The sequence below is a fragment of the Cyphomyrmex costatus genome, unplaced genomic scaffold (genome assembly GCF_001594065.2).
Source record: "Cyphomyrmex costatus isolate MS0001 unplaced genomic scaffold, Ccosl1.0 scaffold193, whole genome shotgun sequence".
Lineage (NCBI taxonomy): Eukaryota > Metazoa > Arthropoda > Insecta > Hymenoptera > Formicidae > Cyphomyrmex > Cyphomyrmex costatus.
The window spans coordinates 2,794,342-2,816,016 of NW_017275965.1; the positions used below are offsets into that span (position 1 = coordinate 2,794,342).

At 35.0% G+C, this 21,675-nt stretch overlaps 3 protein-coding genes across 6 annotated transcripts in view; all 3 read left to right on the top strand.

Moving 5' to 3' along the window:
• The window catches only part of Liprin-gamma (liprin protein kazrin), a 134,884-nt gene extending 121,746 nt beyond the window's left edge, over window positions 1-13,138 (top strand). For 3 of the 4 annotated variants that reach the window (XM_018538547.1, XM_018538548.1, XM_018538550.1), the window contains 8 exons: window positions 496-585; window positions 1,781-1,997; window positions 3,277-3,544; window positions 3,998-4,345; window positions 4,522-4,645; window positions 4,998-5,142; window positions 8,247-8,439; window positions 12,818-13,138. In XM_018538547.1, coding sequence (XP_018394049.1) covers window positions 496-585; window positions 1,781-1,997; window positions 3,277-3,544; window positions 3,998-4,345; window positions 4,522-4,645; window positions 4,998-5,142; window positions 8,247-8,439; window positions 12,818-13,063 — 1,631 coding nt within the window. In that variant the 3' untranslated portion in view covers window positions 13,064-13,138. The remainder of the gene's footprint in view (window positions 1-495; window positions 586-1,780; window positions 1,998-3,276; window positions 3,545-3,997; window positions 4,346-4,521; window positions 4,646-4,997; window positions 5,143-8,246; window positions 8,440-12,817) is intronic. The other variant, XM_018538549.1, reaches the window with a different exon arrangement.
• Window positions 13,064-14,196, top strand: LOC108772636 (uncharacterized; the record flags this gene model as incomplete). Its single annotated transcript, XM_018538208.1, has 1 exon — window positions 13,064-14,196. A coding segment is annotated over one exon (336 nt), but the record flags the coding sequence as incomplete, so codon positions are not given.
• A 3,049-nt stretch (window positions 14,197-17,245) lies between these two features.
• On the top strand, window positions 17,246-20,445 carry Eno (alpha-enolase). Its single transcript, XM_018538264.1, has 7 exons — window positions 17,246-17,332; window positions 18,084-18,195; window positions 18,267-18,440; window positions 18,549-18,706; window positions 19,090-19,390; window positions 19,489-19,775; window positions 19,893-20,445. Exons 2-7 carry the CDS (start codon window positions 18,133-18,135, stop codon window positions 20,212-20,214), a joined length of 1,305 nt encoding a protein of 434 aa, XP_018393766.1. The 5' UTR covers window positions 17,246-17,332; window positions 18,084-18,132; the 3' UTR covers window positions 20,215-20,445.
• Window positions 20,446-21,675: the final 1,230 nt, after the last annotated feature.

Here is a 21,675-nt window from a genome sequence, read left to right on the forward strand (position 1 = left end):
ATAGTTAATGAGGAATTAATTTATAAACCACACAATAATCTTACGTAAACCGACAATAAGCTCTTTTGAACTTGTCAAGCAGCTATATATAATAATGGAGAATTAAAAGTCAATTAGCCAGTCAAACATTATCCCTCGAGCGTAAAGTTATCAATTAAAACTTTCTCTATTAGAAATTTTCGCTAATGGCCGCGTCCATTATCCCATACAAAAAGTCAAGCGTCAAGTTACTTTGCACTTTCTAACATCGCGACGTGTTTGTCTCTTCGCGTTCCACTTTCGATGGCGAACGGTGGGCATTATCTTGGTCGTCGTCATAGGAGCGCCACGACATAAAGAACACGCAAGCTCGTCAATAGCGGCGACCTCGAGGGAAGGCTCGTTCTTGACAGCTCCAGCACAATGTGACGCGAGGCCCGTGCCGGGCCCACCTCTATACCCGCACTTCCTCCCTTTACTGTAAAATTTATGTCCTTTATATATATTTCCGCGCAGGCACGCCGACAATTACGGTCGAGGGCAGCGGTCTCGACATGGACAGCATCTCCGTGGTATCCTCCGTAGCACCACCCCACATATACCAATGTAAGTGTCCAAGAACATAAATCACTGATCGTCGTCACCTCCCTTGTCACTCAGCGCTCTCTCCTGTCATCCTTGTCCCATCGTAATCCGAAGCGTCTCTGCTGCTTCTCAGTGTATGTGACTTTTTCTCTTTTCTCCTCTGACCGATATCGGTTTTCTTTCATCAGCGAAGGGTGGCTGGACCAGTGGCCGATCGCAAACGCGTCGAAATGCGCAGGATTGCAATTATAACAATTTTTTGTTTAACAGACAATTACGAGTCGTCTTAAAGTATTTATAAAATAGCCGAGAATCCATCGATGTTTCCTCCTTACGGATCTCTAAAGCTCTCTAAAGTCACGATAATCCGAAAAAAATTGAACGGCACGGTCGCTATCGTATTCTGGTCACTCCATAGTCATTTATCTCTTGGTATGCGCGTGTGTACGTATTATGTGTGTTGTGTGTGCGTGTGTATGTGAACACGTGTCTTAATATGGTGGTCCCGAAAGGGATCGAGAGCGCTCACCGAATAAATCATCGTTTTTCTCGGTGCGTGAAAGCCTAACCGATATGCCGAGGGCCCTCAAGGATGTCCTCGATACAAATCCTGCCTGCTATATAGCCTGAATGCATGCGCATGTACATACCGTAAACCTGATGGAGATGGACAAGAACGAGCTATGCCCACGAAAAGGACTTTTTGCACGCGAGCGGGATCGCTGCACGACGCGCTGTGTGTTCTTTATGTGACTTGCATCGATTACCATTCGCTGTGTTATGGAACAGGATAACGCTTGACGAAAAAGCTACATGAAACGCGATTTTCATGTGCAGTATAAAAAAAAAAATAGCAGTATCCGAAGAAACGTGAATGAATAATTAATAACTTGTCGATGGCCCGATTTTATTTTACCCGATTTGACTTTCCTGCCGTGTCCAATTATTAACGAGTTATCATTCACGTGCTTTCTCTGTTATATGTTTGTTTTAACATGATAAAAATATATTTTCGTGCCTGAGTAACATTTGCGTGACATGCAATCGTTGAATAACTGTTTATTGACGGTTTTCCATTTAACACACAGGGCTTATATCCTTTGCGCAATTTCATATTTCATTACATTTCAAATTATTTCTATTGCTCTTCCTATTCTCGTATCGAGAGTGTTACGGAAATCGACGGTACACCGACACGCGTATCTTCTATTTACAGCTGCGACTACACCGAAGGACTGTAGCCCTACACTATCGCCACTGAACGCATTTTCAAGGTCTATGGACAATTCCTCGCTATCGCGATCGGTCGAGCAGCTATCCAGCCCGCTGGAATCCGAACCGAGGAGGAACAAGCAGCCACCACCTGTCGTTGCACCTGCCGCGCATTCGCGATCATCCGCCACTCGCGGCGGCACATGGGGATCCATTTCAAGGTAAGGAGCTCGTCCCGTTACGGAAACGTTCAATATTTTATTGCATAATATGAATCGCAAATTGGTTGCCACAAATTCAGCGTCGAAGAGACAATTATTTCTTATATATTATTATTTTTTTTGTTCTCCTCTACACATTGTTAATATCATTGGTAATATCAATTACACATTAATTGAGTGAAATATCGATTATTTAACCTATTGCGCAAACATTTATTGGCAATTATCACCAGGGCAACGAATGATGCACTTTATATGGAAATATGAGTTTTGTCGCGGCAAATAATTTATGCGATATAAATAATAATTTATGTGTGATATACATGCGTATAAATATAATACAATGCAGGTAGTTATAAATAATATAGCTTTGACATAGATAAAAAGCATTGGACTGTACGGTTCATGTAGCGAGCGATTCATTTGCACGCTGTTGAATGGTTTTATAAAGTGCACGGCTTGTTCGCATTGATTTTACAATCTCACGCGCTTGCACGTAAATATAACATCGGTGTACCCTTTCGTCCCGTCGACATTTTTGTACTTTGTTGATGACTCTTAGTATTACTTCAGCGAAGTGTGTGATTACCACGCAAGTCTTACGTCGTAACAATGTACAAACGAGCGAAATGAGTTCATAACACGATAGAAGGGAAATTGCAACTTTACGACAATGGTTACCGAGTAGAAGTGATGCGAATCTTCGCGCCGTATAGAAATGAACTTGTAAAAGTGACTATCATGTAAAATAATAGTCTTCCTAAGGAAGATGATCTCTTTTCCGGACATAAAAGAAGCATATCGACTTTCTTGTCATATTGGATACTATAGTCGATGAGAGACTGTATCTATATGATGTGCTTTTACTCTAAATAATAGCTCGTTTCGAATGGCTGTTTATCTATAGAATGTTGCATTAAAATTTTGTAATCTTTCATTATCACATCGAATATGAGGCAACATTTAAGTTTACCATCAACCGAGAAATCTAATTTCTCATTTTATGAAAAGAATGATTTTGCTATAGTCTGAGATCTAAATAGATAGATCTGGTGTTTTGTCGGATCATCTCAAAATAATTATTAACAAAATTATTTTCTGATTATCTGTATTTAGCTAAAGTTTTACATATATTAACAAAATCGTTTTTTTTTTTTGCATGTATGTTTAATACCAATATTTTTAATTACAGGACGTATAAATAAAAAAAAATAAAAATGTGTTTCCTCGGTCAAATTATGCATTAGTGTGAATGAATCGGTGTTCTCTCTTTTGGCAGAGTATTTGCCCGTTCGCGACATCGGAAGACGGCAAACAGTTCTAGCGGTGGCAGCGGTGGTAACGAGGGTTCAGATGGCTTTGATCCATATCGATCGTGGTCACCGCTCACCGAGGAGGGTTACGCCGAGAAACTTCGTTTACTGCGAGAAGCAGCTTCCGTACCCATGGAGCGATGGCGAGCCCCGACCGTTTTAGCCTGGTTAGAGGTAGCACTCGGGATGCCGCAATATGGTCCACGATGTGCTGAGAATGTCAAATCGGGCAAGGTAAAGGTTTTATCACCTGCTTTCATTAGCGAGCTTTAAGCTAGTTTAACCTGTTGATATAAGTGTAGAAATTTTTTTATTGTTATATTCGATTTAATTACTTATAACCGGTCTTAATCATGCCAAAGATTTATTGTTCATATGCAAAAACAAATTAAATAATGCGCCATTATGATTTTTTTCAAACTATTTTTCGAATTATTATGACAATACTAGTGTTTCACAATTATTGGTCCAAATATAAATATATACTATCAATGCTGTAAAATCATCATTTTTAATACCCGGACAATAGTCTGAAGCAATCATCGATATAATGATGCACTGTTTGGATAATTAATTTTGTAACCGCATAGAGTCTTTAAATTTTTATATTGTAGTAACAATTTACAGAGAATCGTTCCTGATTAAAATACGATTAATTAAATTTGTATTATTGCGATATAATTTCAGGTTTTACTTGAACTAAATGACGCCGAACTGGAAGCCGGTTTAGGCGTAACTCATCCGCTTCATCGAAAAAAGCTGCGTTTAGCCATCGAGGAACATCGACACCCAAGTCACGTGCGATATCCATGTATCGCCCAGTTAGGTCATACTTGGGTAAGCTCTGAATGGTTGCCAGATCTCGGTTTGGCCCAATATTCGGAGAGTTTCGCTACCAATATGGTGGATGCTCGTATGCTGGACCAGCTGAGCAAGAAGGAGCTTGAGAAGCTGCTCGGAGTTACGAGAAAGTTTCATCAAGCTAGCATTGTTCATGGTATTCATCTGCTGCGGATGTTAAACTACGATCGACAGGTGAGTGAATTTGCACTATCAATCGAAATATTATGGTGTTATGAGATTGCTGAATTCATCAGAAAAATGTAACAATAAAGAGTGATTAATTACTTCAGTTCTTTATGAACTGATTAATTAAACGATGTATAATTGAATAATACCATCAAAGAGATGATGTCATGCTTTTGTGCTAGGCTCTCGCTGTCAGGAGACATCAATGTGAACAGGTTGACACAGATCCTTTGGTTTGGACGAATCAAAGGTTCATTCGGTGGGCGAGGAATATCGATCTCACAGAATATGCCGAGAACTTGAAAGGTGAATTGTATTTCGGCGAAATCAATTATGTATCTGTAAAATAAATAATTTTGCAAGTTATAATCTATTGTCATATATTATGTATAACAATTGATTACAGTTTACAGAATTGTAATATATAAATTTAGTATAGAAATGTAAAAATATTTTTTTATATATATTCCTTTTATTTTTAACAAGTTTTTCTAACAAATTTTATCGCAGTGATTGCAGCATAGCACATCTCTCTTCTCAAAATAAAAAAAATACGCAGAATATTGAAACTAAAAACTGATCTTTCACCTTCAAACCCGATAACATTTATACAAACTATCGATATCTATCTATAACGAGCAAAAAATGTTTTTCACAGATTCTGGTGTGCACGGTGCTCTGGTTGTATTGGAACCGTCATTCACCGGTGACACCATGGCCACCGCCTTGGGTATACCCCCGGCGAAGCACATGATTAGACGACACCTCACCGCCGAATTAGAAGCGCTTGTTCTACCAGCAAGGTATTCAGTCTACTGTCATCCTGAGGCGACACTGGACAACGCTCACTAATCGGCATGACGTCGTCGTTGTTCTCATCATCATCGAGACAGGACGACGTCTCCGGAACATTAATTGGCACCTGCGAAACCGCGTTCAAACATTCCTTGCCTCGAAGGAATCTCCTTAGAGCACCTCGGGAATTCGATCATCAATTTCAAGACCCTTGAAGTCACTCAAACTTGCGTTAAACTTGCTTTCTCCACGCTTTATACGTCACAGGAGACGCTCTAAACACGTACCTTTTGTCGAGTCATGCAATAAAACGAACATTCCTTTTAAGCTTATAGAGTAGCAATAGAAGATATCGTATGGGATAACTACTTTACGAAATCAAAGAGATCTATTGAGTCAGTATTAAAGTCATTGCCAAACTTTTTTGTATGAAAAATTCATTTTTTCGCAGAAAGAACTTTGCTAAAATATCAAAATATTTAGATAGGTACAGATCTAAAATTAATTTTGTTGGATTAACAAAACGATTATGTAAAAGACTCAAGCATGCTGCAAAAAATTGCAACATTTTAGCGGCTTAAGTGCTTTATATAATCATTTCGAAAATCCAATAAAATTTACTTTTAGATTTTTCCAAATCTAACTTACTCTTTTAATTTAGTTAAATTTTTAAATATTTTAACAAAACATTTTCTCCATATTGGAACGTTATTTATTGCTACTTTTGTCACACATTGATAAAAAAAAAATAGGGAGGCTCAATTCTTCGATCAATCACGGACGATCTCGATAGATGGAAGAAAATAAAACGGAATTGAGTTTTTTATGTTCGTGGCATAAAAATGCTTTTAGGAGATTTCTTTTCAAGGCAAGAATGTAACATAACAGAGGATGAAATCGTGCCGGTTCATTTCATTCCTTATCCCTCGATCGACTCGTGCCATATGTCGACCGAAGTCGGCGTATTCTAGAAGCAGCAGGTGCAAGTTGTAAAGCAAACGAACGACACGTCACGCCGGACTCAACGTCCAAACCACGTACAATAGCTAAAGTTAAAATCGTTGTACGCGCATCGTAGATCGCACTCGATCGCGATCGCGATCTCGGTCTTGATCGAGGCAATAGAGATTTTCGCTAGAGCATCAAAGAGCATCAGTCAATTATTTATTTACAGGAATATGTCGCGCGTGGACAAGTAATCGGGAGTGCTTTTCACTTTCTCTTGGCAGAAGAAACGTTTTCGAGAAACTTTCGCGCGGAAACGGGAAATTGCCGAAAAATTTCAGCAAACCTCGTTTGCGAAGCTGCGCGTTTGCCGCTTATTTATCGCGTGCGATCGATATTCGCGTTTCGCGTCATAAAATAGCATTAGCTCGGGAAAAAAAAGAGAGAAAAAAATTGTTACTGTATAGTCGCCGTTAATCGATAGGCAGTTACTTTTCCAGAATTTCTACGAGTAAAGTTAGTTATATCGTGTAAGAGACATATCCGTGAACTTCCGTAAAAAGCTTTCGTAACCGATAGAACGTAATTTAAACGTACTACTAAGGAATTTCGAGAGGAAGTTGTAAATATTTCAGGAACCGACTCGAAAATGAAGGAGATATGAAGGGAGTACACGACTTTTATTTGAATTTTATGATACTTCCGTGGATAACACATGGATAATTAATCGCGAATTTAACTCGACCAGATTCATTTAAACTTTTACTGTACTCATAAAAGTTCTCATCGACGTTGAGTGGACATCAAGCAGCGCTAAAAATTACTAATGGCCTCTCAATAAATTGCCTTTATTAAGTAAAGCACACCATTGTAATTAAAATTGAGCTGAAATGTGAACTCCCTTAATATTGAGCTTTAGATAGAGCAAAAGTGTGCTCCCTCGACGATCTTTGATCGCGATCGATCGTTGTCGGACGCGCTCGTCGCAGAAAAAATACTCATAGTCTTAATACACATGCCATACCTGGATATATCGGGCATACACACACGTAAATACAATATACAGTTACAATCGACATATATAAAAATGTACATATACAAACATTCGCGATTACCACCCAGTGGAACGTGCCGGAGTACTTCGTCGGAGTACTCGGCACAGTTGCAGCGCGCGATTCGCTGGGTCTGCAGTCCACTCGATCGCGGATCCACCGGTAATGTTTCTCATAGCTGAGCCGTAGCCCACAGCTGCCGCCTGCACTGCACTGCGCTATGTACAGCACATGTTAATCTTAGTGATCGTGGTGTAATCCTTGGTCAGACACCTCGCCCTGCACTACCCTCTACACTCCCGAAAGAAGAAAGCGCCTTTCGCTATTTCAACAACCCTTAAGCAAGACTTTTAATATATTTCTGAATATTAAACAAATCATATTATCGATTATACTTACTCTCTTCTTATTAAGAATGTATAAGAATCTTTTGGTCTTTTCCCCTTGCGCCCTTGCCGTCTTATGGATGAGATTCCCCGAATGTTTCTCTGGCCAGGAATCACACCACATTTGCATTATGATTCCTTTTATCTTTTTCTAATTTTGCCAACTTTAATATTTACATATATATCTTTGATTGTTCGATGTTTACTCTCGTTGACTGGTTAGCGTGGCTGGAAATGCGTCTCGGTTGGTTCCACCCTAGGTGATCATCCTTGGCGTATTGACAGTCCAGTAAACATTATACATTACTCTATATCGGTGGTGCACAAAATGCTTGTGTATGTATATTTATGTTGTAACTAGATATTCATTATAAGATAGATCTCGTTCTATCATCAGACACCTACAGCGAGCCACTGCTAATATTTATCATTAACGCAATTATTAGACAGAATCAAGAATATTTACAGAACAATGAATAAAAAATAAAAAAAACTCAAGAAAAAGTTGTTAAATAATCGATTGTTAAATATTCATTCTGAAGTTCGACAAAGATTTTCCATAAGAAATAAAAATTTTGCAAAAAAGAGATATATATTCATAAGGTGGTTCGCTGTAATACGTGTCACACGTGTGTGTGTGTCCGAGGTATGTGCATATCAGGCGATCAAGGACGCCAAGATGTACGCAAGAAGGCGTGCATGAAAAGGATGGTGTGCGTGTGTGTGTAGAAGTCAGCTGGAGGTGGTCCCGAGGAACAGCATCGGTGGGAGTGGGCGTCCGATCAGCAGCGCGAGCGCGGGGGGTAGTCTCGGTCGTGGAAGCAGGGCGCTACACCTACAGCATCACCAGAGTTCGTTGTCGGCCCTTCACATGACGGCGAACCACACCGGCACCGTCGACAGACGCAGATCCAGCCTCAGGGTAACGTACTGTTTAGATTCAGCGAGGGTCTGGTCCGCGTACAAGCGCGCCAGGAACTCGATGCCGCTCCCCGCCTCGCCTCTGCACTTCCTTTAACTCTTTCGAACGAGGAGTATCATTAATTTGGCCTAATCGTTACCGAGGTAATCATTTTCAAACGTTGCCTTTTATGCTCAAATTTCAAAGCTCGACAAGTCGAGCTTGCATATCTATGTTTGCTTTTTCTCTCATCAAAATAAATTGTTACATATTGTGTAACTCTTATATTATATATTAGATTAAATTATGTGATGCAAATAATTGGATTTAATTGCAATTAATCGTGATTCTTGTAATTTGATCGTTTTTATTTGGCTTGGAAAGAGATAAGGATAGTGCGAGATATATCTCTTAGAGATTTATCTCTTGGCGAGTTGCTTTTTTAAGCCTATGCTTGTTTTTACCATGATCATTGCATTGTAGAAAATTTGATATTTAGAGAAATGATATTTATGTGATATTTTTAATATATATTTTATTAGATTAAATAAGTGAATAGACTTCTTTTTCTTTTTATTCTATCTCTAAAAGAAGAATTGGGAATGGTATAAAATGTAATCTTATTTGCGTTGCAAAATCAAATAAATATTAAAATTATTTAATATTTATTTAACTATCTCATACCAATAATATATTAATAATCCATTAAGAAATATCTATTATTATTTTCTGCGGTATTGTTTCCTCGACAATTAATTAGATAAATTAATACAGGTTATACCGACAATCGATTATACAACACAGACAAACGCATTGAAAAATTCAAAAACTCATCAGGATTAATTCATTATTTCATTTTAAACGCAATCACAGTTTATTGTGCAGTCATTTACTCCCGTTTCCACGCGCACTTTCATGCATCTCATCTATGCGACTATTAGCTCTTTATTTTTATTAATTATTGGCACGACTGCATGGCATCGCTTAGTTAAGGACGCTCGCATAACATTCTACAGCAAAATATTTTCCCCTGATATTATTAATTCTCGTCGAAGAAGAAACAAATGACCGTTTGAATTGTGTTAATCGTTTTGAAATTGTTTTATAGCTTTTCAACGTTATTTTTAAAAAATTAACAAATTAATACATAATAATATATCTTGCAAATTCACACATAGTAATAACTAATATAATAACTAAAATTAATGTACAACAAATTATTTTTTAATATGTCAAATGAAATATATTTTTTATCAATTATAAATAGAATTTCAATATTATATTTTTCTATGCATTTTATGAAACAATACGAACAACGAAATAGAATGCTACAATGGGCACTGTTTAATAAAGTTAATAATTTTCGTTTGTTATGTAAAAAGAATTTATAATTATACAGTTTACTAAATGAAATTAAATAAAAGTAAATTTTAGTCGGCTACTTACTTAAAAAATGTTACGATTCGCTTGAAGTTTCATGCGACGAGAATCAATAACAAAATTTTCACGCTGTGAGCTATGAGCTCAACCTAATGTTAATCATTGTCCCTGCATCCTGTGGATCATCGCAGACCTGCAGTCTTCTTTACTTGAAAAAGGTTCGGTATTTATTACATATATATATCCATTGTTTCTTTATTTAAAGTTCTTTGTATACTGTTCCATATCATGGAACAAATATTTATTACAAAACCTGTCGATTCGCTGCATCATTGCGGATCGATTAATTGCAGTATGTTTTTGCAAAGTCTCCAATAATCGGCAATCTACGAAGATTAATTACAATAGAATTATCACACACAACTTAGATAATTTTTTAATATTAATTTAACTAATTTTTTTCTTAAATTGCAGGAGATTTTGTAAAAACGATTTTACGCGAGGGTATATGAGTAAGCAATTGATCGAGACTAACTTTTGGCATTGTTACAAATAATTTGATAATTTCTTACTAAAATTGAGTATGATGCATTACGATCGAAAACTTTTAAATTTATTATTAACCCTCAATTATAAAAGCTATATATATATATATATATTATATATATATACACTTAAGTTGCAAAACATTTTGTTTGAAGTACAGAATGCAATTAGTAAACTCCGCCTTACGACGATTAATAAAAAAAGAATTTTTTTCTATTTAGAATTTCATAGTTTCAATCAGTACAAATTGTACATCTAAAATTTTTATTTCGAGTCCAAATGGGTGACTGTAATTGAGGGTTTATTTCGTATACATATGTATCTATCGCGACAATCAGATTAATGTTTCGATCGTTCGTAAACTGGTGCCCACATTTTTTTCTAAGGAAAGTAAAATAGGAAACCATCAGTATATATCAGCAAATGTATCGGCATTGTGGCACGACGAAGCGTTTTTCTCGCGTAAACGTTTCCTCGCTCGGGAAAGAAAATCGTCGATCTCGGCGAAGCAGCAGAGAAACGATAGGTTTCTGTTTAACGCGATTAATTGATCGACTCTATTTGAGGCATCGCTTCGCTGAGATCCAGACGATTTCTCTCGGTCTCGATCTCGATCGCACAGACCTGAAAATGTGAGCAAAGGAGTAATCGAACAAACTGATTGTATAACAGACTTTGGAATAATTGAGTAATTATCGTTGTGTCCGGTCTGTCGAGCGCGAGCGCGAGACACCTGAACTCGTGAATATCGATTCATTGAATCAGCGTCAAATAACCGTTCGCAAGGTAAAAGAGAAAAAGACTGATGGAGTACGAGCCTAAGCCTTGCAGTCGTATTATTCATAATTATAGAAAATGAAACAGATCGCGGAAACATCTCTTTCTTATATTTAATCATCTATTTGTACACCTTGTTTCCGTCTTTATAGTCCAATCAGATTACCAGACAATCTGCCGCGCTGAGAAAAGGATATTACTTGCGCAGTGGAGAACCAGGTTTTCATCCGTTTCTATTCACAAAATAATGAATATTTAAAATCCAAGCTTGTAAAATATCGAAAAGCGAAAAACGTTACGGGAATATTTGTATTTTTTATTTTTTTATATATGCAAAAGCATGTTATGCTTTTTATAAAGTTTTTAATGAAAGATTTGGATTATTTCAATTATTTTCTCTTATACTCTGCGGCATAATAAATAAATTGAATGAAAGGAAGATAACAGAGAAAAAGAGCCGAATTAATTAATAAAATATTCAGGAGATTAATTATTACTCAATGCAATCGAAATTATACATCCCGCGATAATACCCTATTCTCAGCGCTAAAGGTACACCGACGTACGCGTTATGCCACACTGTAAACACTGTATATAACGAGCATATACGTTAGCCGAACACGTGTCCTCCTCGTGTATGTAAGCAGAGTGTCCCGTGTCTTCAGGTACACCTTTATAGCGAGTAGCGATTAAAATTATGCATTATGCAGCTCGAATTACGTAGCAAACGTTCGTATTTATAGCGGGCCATTATTTATGACTGCATACGGGCGCCGTGGCGATCCGCGGCCGCCCGTCATAATCGATTGTGTAAATATAAATTGACGATATCAATGTGAAAATTCAACGTGTGGATTCTTAATCGACCTTATTTCGTCCTGTTGCTAGTTATCGTGGAGGAGCTCACAGGTATGCGTCATTAATATACATTCAAGTACTTATATCCGTGTAGTATCCCTCACACACGTTCCCATTAATCCTGCTGACCGTATCACTTGAATTATTGAGATCGACGATCAGGATAGGCCCACCAACACACCTGCTGTAAAATGACGAAATAAAAACGGTGGGCTCTCCTCTTTGTTACAGCACGTGCATCCTCCTGTCTATATCTACTGCTTTTAATCATTCTGCAAGAATCACTCTGCTACCCAGCGAATCCTAAATCTCTGTCTCATGTTCGTTTATCCTTTCACTCTAAAAGATACAGCGGGTGTCTTAGCGAAATTTAGGTGGCGATACTTTACTTTTGGGCAAATATTACAAACGTAATATTAAAAGGTTTTGTCACACATTTAAATAAATTAAACAATAGTTTACTCAAACCAAAAAATATTAGTATTATTTTTTCTAATATGGAAGAAAGATCTAACTTCTTTACAACTGCTATCTAAATTTCCACACTCCGCGGTTTCTTTTTATTCAACTCAATAACTTTTTCAGCAACGCAAAAATTTAAATGACTAGTAAAAAACGTTTATAAAAGATTTCTAATTTTTCGGACGTCTTTTAGAAATTTTCTTTAGAACTTTATTCATTCTTTCGTATTGTTTAAACTATAACTCTGTTAGTACTTGGGCATCTCCCGATCGCTCATTTGCTCGTAGCTTCGACCTTTCTGGAAAGTCGAGATCCACCGCTTATAAGCAGATTTTACAAGTCATAATTTTTTTAATCGAGGCACATCTTTTCACAGGGATCCCTGAGCAGAGCATTCGGTCTCCGGCCTAGAAGCGAGAAGGCGTCACCATCATCGTCCTCAGACACCGGGAGTCTCGCCAGCCAATGTCAGTACATGAGCAGCGTTCGCAGCAACTCGCCGCCGCCGCCGCAGCTTCCGCCACGGCCAATGTCGACTGGCAGTGGTAAGCGGCATCGACGGGTAAAAAGCATCGGTGACATCGAGTATATAAGCTCAGCCGCGGTCAGCACTCCCGTCTGACAGGAGGGTAGGCCCCATCACTCGGGGCCTTACCGCAGTCTGAGCGAACGCGGTTACTCCTCTTCCTCGTACTCGTCGTCTCAGTACGGCTCATACTCGGGCTACAGCAACGTCCTGGTGACCGGCGATCAGTACCAGCCGTATCAGCAACAGTCCGGGGGTAATTACTATCAGCAGCTGCAGGGCGGCTACTACTCACCGCAGAGTTCCGGACCTCCTTTCCCGGGTGTGCAGAGATACGGTAGTCTAGCTGAAGAGTCATGGTCGTCGTGCTCTACCAAAGGAGACGTTCCGGTGGGAGTCTCGAAGACTAATCATAGGACTTACTTAGCTTAACTTTCTGTCGCAACATTGAAGACTTCTTGAGCTGATGTTTGTTTGAGATTAACACCATCATGTGCACGACGGTGTGACGCCAATGTAATATTCTCAGAACTAAAATGTGCATCCCTTTTTTTAGATTGACTTTATATTTTATCTTCTTCGTTACATGCGAATCTTCAACGATGATTCAATTAATAAATAGCTTATGGCAAGAAAAATCGCAGGAATGTCATGTTACGCGCTTATCGGAGCCAGATGTTAATCGGTGTGATTTTTCATATTTCAAATGTGGCTCGCTATATCAGACACTGTACCTACATGATTTAAAGAGATTATTATCAACAACTAAGAATATATCACTAAATCTAAGATTCTGAGCTTCTGATACTTTATGTTTTGACGTAAGAAATGTTATCGAGGTGACCTGATCGAATTTATAATTAATTTAATAAGAAAATATTGAAGCGATTCCAATAATCCCTGGATAATCATTATCATTACAGTAAACATGATTACACTTGTTACATAATAACAGTAATAGACAATACGTTAGCTGGACAATGGATTACGAAAATACAGTTTCGGACACTTTACAATTATATCTAAAGTTCTAATGAACGAGTAAATGTTGATGTCAGTCATTTCAGAGTTATTCTTAATTACAAAATAATTATACGTCGTACAAATACTAGGCAGCATATCGTGATGTTAAGAGGTATAAAAGAGTCTGACCAAATTTTATGAACACATCGAGCTACCGACCGATATATATATATATATATATACATATAATGAAAATAAATAAGGGATGCAAAAGAATATAATTATAATCATAGATAAGATTATAAATAAGCAAACTAATAATGAAAAATTTTAGTTCCATCAATGTGTATACTGCGGTGACAATATCTCATACAAACGGTATAATTTTTTATTACTGTCATTGCGAACGACATCCCTCTATCGAGATATAATTATAATTTAAATCGTAAAATCATTCCTGTATGTAAGCTAGCACAGAAGAATTGTATGACGTGAATATCGTTAAAGAATATTTTCGCTTAAGAATCGATCCTTGTGAACGAATGAATGAAGCTTTAACGACATCAGCTTGGCAAAAGATAATCTCAACAAAGTGGTAATTTTGGTATCTCTTGTGCACGTATGCATATAATACGTTATCTGTATTTTTACGTTATTTTCTGTCGATGTGTACGTATGTGTGTGAGTTTCCTACAACCACTTAACAGTGGAAATTTTATCAGATAAGCTTGAGGCAACACGTTCACTCAAGCTAAGTATATGTTAGATACCGTGAAGCTATAATGAATATTAAACAGAATCGCCTCACGAAGACGCCTAGTCTTCCATTATATTATATATTCCATCATATTTCGCAGCATGGTGAAATTGAATACATTCCGTTCTTCGTTAGTCTCGAATCGAAAGGAAGAAATCGGGAAATTCAATTGTCGCTGCGACGAAACTCTTCTCCATCGCATTGGCACGCGAGAAAATTCTCCAAGTACCTATCTTCAAGCTGCAGTCTATGTATAAAAAATTTAAAAAAAAGAACTGCTCTCTCAAGACGATTGCGATTATAATTTTTTATTGCGTATCTATGGTATAATTAATTAATTATGCGATTAATTATCGCGACGCGCACTCCTACAAAAAGGAAACATAAACAAGGCGAGCCACATGATTTAATCTAAGTGCCAGAAACAATGAGTATGCATCGTAATTTGGCACACTGCCGAAATGTATGTTCGGCCCTGTGTATCATTATATTAATATGTACAATCTCCCCAGTGTTCGTATATTACATTCGCGCGGTCGCAAGGGAAAAGAAAGATGATATTTTACAGGTAATGCACATATTTAACGTGATATTTATTCATAGATTAATAATTATTTCTTGATATTTGATTATTGATATGCGACAACCGCGTGTTCGATCGCCGAACTATTTAATTTTACATCAATCGGAAAACGATTAGGACCACGATATAATATATTTTATTGCCGGACTAGTATTACCGTCGTTTTGCGAGGCGAAAACGGCGAATTAATACGTTAACTATCGTGACATTCGTGTACCTAAGTAATTTATTTATATAAATTAATTTAGGTCTTTAATTTATTTGTATACAATATTATTGCGCAACGCGGCCAATACCTCGCTTGAACGCGACAGATCGACGTGTTCGCTTATTGTATCTATATTGGTCGCAGCATGCGCGATTACACATTTCGATACAAACCGTTGTAAATGTGCTCAGTAACGTCTGTATATATTTGTGTGTACTGTATCTAAACACGAAAAAGAAATTAAATAAATGATTGCCTTTACTTCTACGCGATAGATTCTTCCGTGAAGTAATCATATTCGATATTTCTAATATATACATATTATTTTTTTATTTATACAAAATCCATTATTATAACATTGCGATGCAAATGAAACATATTCTTTGACAGTATCCTAATATATTTATAGTGTAATATATGAACATAATAAATATATAAATAATTATAATTTGAAATATATAATTCTCTTAACCCTCGAGTACAGCAATGAATCATTTAAACCCGACACAGAAATTATAGACGATTGTTCAATCTGTATATGATCGATACTATAAAATTCTAAATAATAGGTAAAAAGATATTGAAAACCTTCCTCTATCATTTGCTGTAAGACGAAGGTTCATTTGCATTCTGTATACAAACAGAATGCTTTAGATCTTTATAACTTAGATATTATTTTCGTAGCTGTAGTTGAGGGTTATAAATATATGTGTAGGTTTTTAAAATAAAATTTTACAATTTTACAATTAAAATATACAAATGAGTCATAAAGTTAAAACATTAATTTAATGTCGGTCCTTTATTCCAAAACTGACATAACTAAAAACATTATGTTTTTTTTTTAAATAGAAAATTTATTTTTTTAATTTAACAGAAAATTGACTATTGATTAAATATGATAATTGATTAAATATACTTTAAAAATATGATTTTTTTAAAAGTATATTTTTCTTACTGATTATCAAATAACATTGACAAAAAGAATATATTTTTAGGAACTGGATCAAATATAACTTGTCATTTTCATTTCATGACTTTTAAAAAATCTCCCTCTTCTAGTTATAATGATTTTGATATCATTCTAATATACAAAAAATTGAAATATTTTGAGTTATGTCACTTTTGCAAAAATTAGATGGCGGTTTCTTGTAATATATAGAGTTCTTTTTTAACTGTATTATTTCTGACATTATGATTAAATTATAGTTTATACATACAATACGTTTCTACGAACGATATGATTGAATTTTATTTGAAATGTCTGGACAAAGATGGCAGTGTTGCCAACGAAAATATAGTGAAATTGTTATATTCCTTGAAAGAATCTATCTTTTTTTCTTTCCAAAGGTTAGAGACTTAATAATGTAAATGAAGAAGAAATCTGAAGATAATAGATATAAATAAAAGAAAAAAAAACTCATTTTTATTATTCAAATTCTTTTAAATACTGTAATCAATTGTAGTCGAACGCGATTGGTTCGCATCTGTAGATTCGACCGATTGGTTTCGAACAGTATCCAAAAGACGTTCAACCATTGGCTTACGATCATGACAAATTTAATGATAGAACGCACAGCATCTAAAAACGTTTTGCATAATTGCAGCACAATAGTGCAAATATGATTTTTAAACGATCCAGGAGCAATGATGAGGGAAAATTACCTCTTAAATAATTATTTCAGCGTGCATTATGAAGAGATAAACTTCTTTTCTTTCTCTCTGTTAACCTAACATCTCGCATCTTACAATCGATATCTCTCTACTTGCATCACACTGAGCCGACTGAGGTCGTCGGTTAGGTCAAGCCTCATTCCTCGTTAAACGTTTCGTGCAAACTGTCACGCGTCACGTTAGGTGAGCATATTCGGAGCAATGTTTAACGTGTCAGAAAAATTGTAGCTTATTTTTGCGGATTGAAATCGTGTTTTTACAAAATTTATTTATGTCTTCTTTTGCACGACTGAACACTTTCAGAAAATGGTGTTACATGCCGGTTACATCGTATCGGAACTTCATTAGCATAAGGTCGTTAACAATCGTGATTTCGTTAATAGCGTAATTTTTTGACATGCAATTGTTTTTAATATAAATCAGACATCTCTTGTGCCGGACATCTATTTTCTTGCATATTGAACAAATCATGAAATGACCTTGACAAGGTCGATATGCGACTTAACAAATATCTTTGATTTATCGACATTTTGCGTTTACTGTCAAAATTCAACGATAATTTCCGCAAGATTCAATTTTTCTGTACTTTACTGGAGTATTCTTTATTGATACTTTTTTTCATCATTCAAAAAAATTGTTATATTTTTTATTTAATTTCGCTTGTATTTATTATATATATCTCTTTATCAGAACAGCAATTTATAAGTAACATTAAACAGTAAGAAACAATTGATCGCATTACATCCAGAAATCATCCGATAATTGTACAAAAAAAAATTATATCTTCAGCGAAAATACATTGGACAAACAGCGTAGCATAGACATTAATTTTGTAACACAAAGATTTTAACGCGAGGAATAAAAGTAGAGTTTTATAAACAATTTTTATTCTTAAAGAACAGTTTTATAATTTTCTTACACTGTTCCATTGTAGTTCTCTAATTTCAATAAGGCTCTTTACGTCAGCAAGCAATTGTGTCAAAATGCCGATAAAAAGCATCAAGGCCCGTCAAATCTATGACTCTCGTGGAAACCCCACGGTAGAGGTAACTTATTAACTCTTTAAAGTGTAATATCTTATTAAATACTCTTTTACTAATATTATTTGCTCTTTTAGGTCGATCTTGTTACCGAGTTGGGACTCTTCCGTGCTGCAGTACCATCTGGTGCCTCTACTGGCGTTCATGAAGCCTTGGAACTGAGGGATAATGATAAATCAAAATATCATGGAAAATCGGTTTTTAAAGCTATTGAAAACATAAATTCCATCATTGCTCCTGAATTATTAAAGGTATTGTTTTCTATATAATATATATAGATATATTGAACATTCATTACATAATATTTGACAGTTATTTAAAACATGGAAACATTTGATAAATGTGGTATTATTCTCAAGGAAAACATAGAAGTTACACTGCAAACGGATATCGATAATTTCATGCTGAAGCTGGATGGCACACCAAATAAGTCCAAACTTGGAGCGAATGCAATTTTAGGTGTCTCTTTAGCAGTGTGTAAGGCTGGTGCTCAGAAAAAAGGCTTAACTTTGTATAAGTAAATATTATATTTCATACGAATTAATCACTTTTACATAAAAGGAAAATTATTTTTAGATAAATTATAAAAAAATTATTGTATATAATGAATTTTCTTTTAGTAAAATTTAATTTTTTAATATTTTCTTTTGAAAGGTTATATTTTTTTAAAACACCATGTAATTTAAAAGTAGTCTCGCAAGTAATCTTTAATAATAAATATTTTTATGTAAAATTTTATAAAAATTTAACATTTCTGAAAAAAAAACCGCAAAATGTACATTTTTATGCTTTAAGATAAAACTGCTCTCTTTCTCTTAAAAGAAATTATTTTTCTACATATTTTTCCGGTAAAGATAAAAATTATGTAAACATATATAAATATATGTATTTATGTTACAGACATATTGCTGAGTTGGCTGGTAATAATGACATAATCTTGCCAGTACCAGCATTCAACGTTATTAACGGAGGTTCTCATGCTGGAAACAAGCTAGCTATGCAAGAGTTTATGATCTTGCCTACTGGCGCGTCTAATTTCACAGAAGCGATGAAAATGGGCAGTGAAGTCTACCATCATTTGAAAGCAGGTATCAAGAAGAAGTTCGGTCTTGATGCCACGGCAGTCGGTGACGAGGGTGGTTTTGCACCAAATATTTTGGAAAACAAAGAAGCTCTTAATTTGATCATGAATGCTATTAAGGTAAACTGGGAGATTTATATAACTTGAATGCATTTGCTATGATACAATTATCAACAGCTATCAATACAGCTTGCAGTAATTTTGTTCTGAATGTGTAGACCGCTGGTTATGAAGGAAAGATCAAAATCGGCATGGATGTTGCTGCTTCTGAATTCCACAAAAATGGGAAGTACGACTTGGATTTCAAAAATGAGAAGTCAGATCCAAGCACATACCTGGAACCAGAAGCGCTAAAGAAATTGTATTTAGAATTTGTCAAAGATTTCCCGATCGTATCGATTGAGGATCCCTTCGATCAGGATGATTGGGATTCTTGGACATCCTTGACCGCAGCTACTCCCATTCAAATTGTTGGTGACGATCTTACCGTTACAAATCCCGAGAGGTAACATATATGTAATAAAAATTTTATCTGCCATTGCTATTTTAAATTAAACTTGCTCATATAAAAAAATTAAATTAAATTGTATATTTACTATATATCTATACTGTTACTTTATAGAATTAAGACGGCTATTGAGAAGAAAGCTTGTAACTGTCTGTTATTAAAAGTCAATCAAATTGGAACCGTGACCGAAGCCATCAACGCACATAATCTCGCCAAGAGTAACGGTTGGGGTACTATGGTTTCTCATCGTTCTGGAGAAACGGAGGATACATTTATTGCCGACTTAGTCGTTGGTCTATCGACTGGCCAAATTAAGACGGGTGCACCCTGCCGCTCGGAACGTTTGGCCAAGTACAATCAGATCTTACGTATCGAGGAGAAGCTTGGAGCAGCCGCGAAATACGCTGGAGAGAAATTCCGCAATCCTCACGCTTAAAGGAGATAACTATCATAGTCCATTCGCAAAATTTTAGCAGTCCATAATGTTATTTGAATCAGTTATTCATTTTGTGTAGTTTAAAGACATATCTTTCTTAATCCAGATAAACAATTTATGATATACATCATGCACAAATAATAGAAATTATGCCAAATATGACACAATATTGTCACATTAGGAATCCATGAAAAGAACATTTATTCTATAGAGAACGAAAAAAGAGAGATGTAAAGTTGATAATATTAGAATTCCTCTTTTTTTTGTTTTATTAATTTATCAAGTCATCAATAATTTTTAATTTTTATTTATACAGGACATAAACGTTATAAAAAATTAATAATCCTCTCAACTGTGTTTAAAACTCGATAAATATATCGAAGAGGGATATATCGAAACATAAATATATATATTAAAGAAATACATTAATAAAGATAAAGAATATCATATAGCGATTATAGATATCTCTGTATATGTAATATATATATACAAAAAGAGAAAACTTTTGAAAAGATAATAAAGTTTTATTCCAGTGTCAATGTGTGTTCAAAGTATTACATACGAGAATCGATAACAATAGATTACAATTAACATTGTTCCCGAAACCATATCTGTAAAAATAAACACATATGAAAGAAATTCAAATAAAATTTTATTCGGGCGAAAATAATAAATTAAGTTGCAAGACCTTCTATCATCCCCGCCGATTATACCTGCTATTCTTTACATTTTATACTTTTTAATTTATTATTTTATGTGAAATATAATTTAATATTGTAATAAAATACAATACAAAATTATAAAGCACAATATAATAAAACATACAATATATGTATAAATAAGGTAGAAATATAATATATTACTAAATATAAAATACACATACTAACTTTGCATATATTTACATATATATACATGTATGTATAAATATATATACATTCAGCTTACAAATATCTTATTAAAAAAACGAAGATACATCATAACAAAAAAAAAAAATTCATAATTTTCTCTAAGATATACAACTATTAGTAAACGATAATAAATTTTGTACGTTAGGTGATCAAAAAGTTGATTAAAAATTTATCGATTGTATATTTTAATAATGAAAACAGGATTGTGATTGCTAATCTCTTACAAAATTATAAAAAAAAAACAATTTAATACGCAAAAAGACATAGACAAATATAGTCAATGATAAAACAATAAATCTGTATATACATATATTATCTATCTTGTTATATCTAAGAAAATACATTTATTTTATAAATAATTATAATAGAATAAAAAAATCTCTTATCAAAAATTGTTTTATTTAAAAAGATCAACTTATATAAACTTTAAATAAAACTTTTTAACTTATACATCTATTTAACCACACATATTCCCATACATCAACATGATATACTTACAATAGATATTTCGAAATAGTAAAAATATACAATCTAATATTAAATATTATCGCAG

Coding starts and splice junctions, on each gene's coding strand:
- Eno (XM_018538264.1), top strand. CDS start 18,133: ATGCCGATAAAAAGCATCAAGGCCCGTCAAATCTATGACTCTCGTGGA. Junction 18,441..18,548: donor TTGCTCCTGAATTATTAAAG/GTATTGTTTTCT, acceptor ATTATTCTCAAG/GAAAACATAGAAGTTACACT. Junction 19,776..19,892: donor ACCGTTACAAATCCCGAGAG/GTAACATATATG, acceptor GTTACTTTATAG/AATTAAGACGGCTATTGAGA.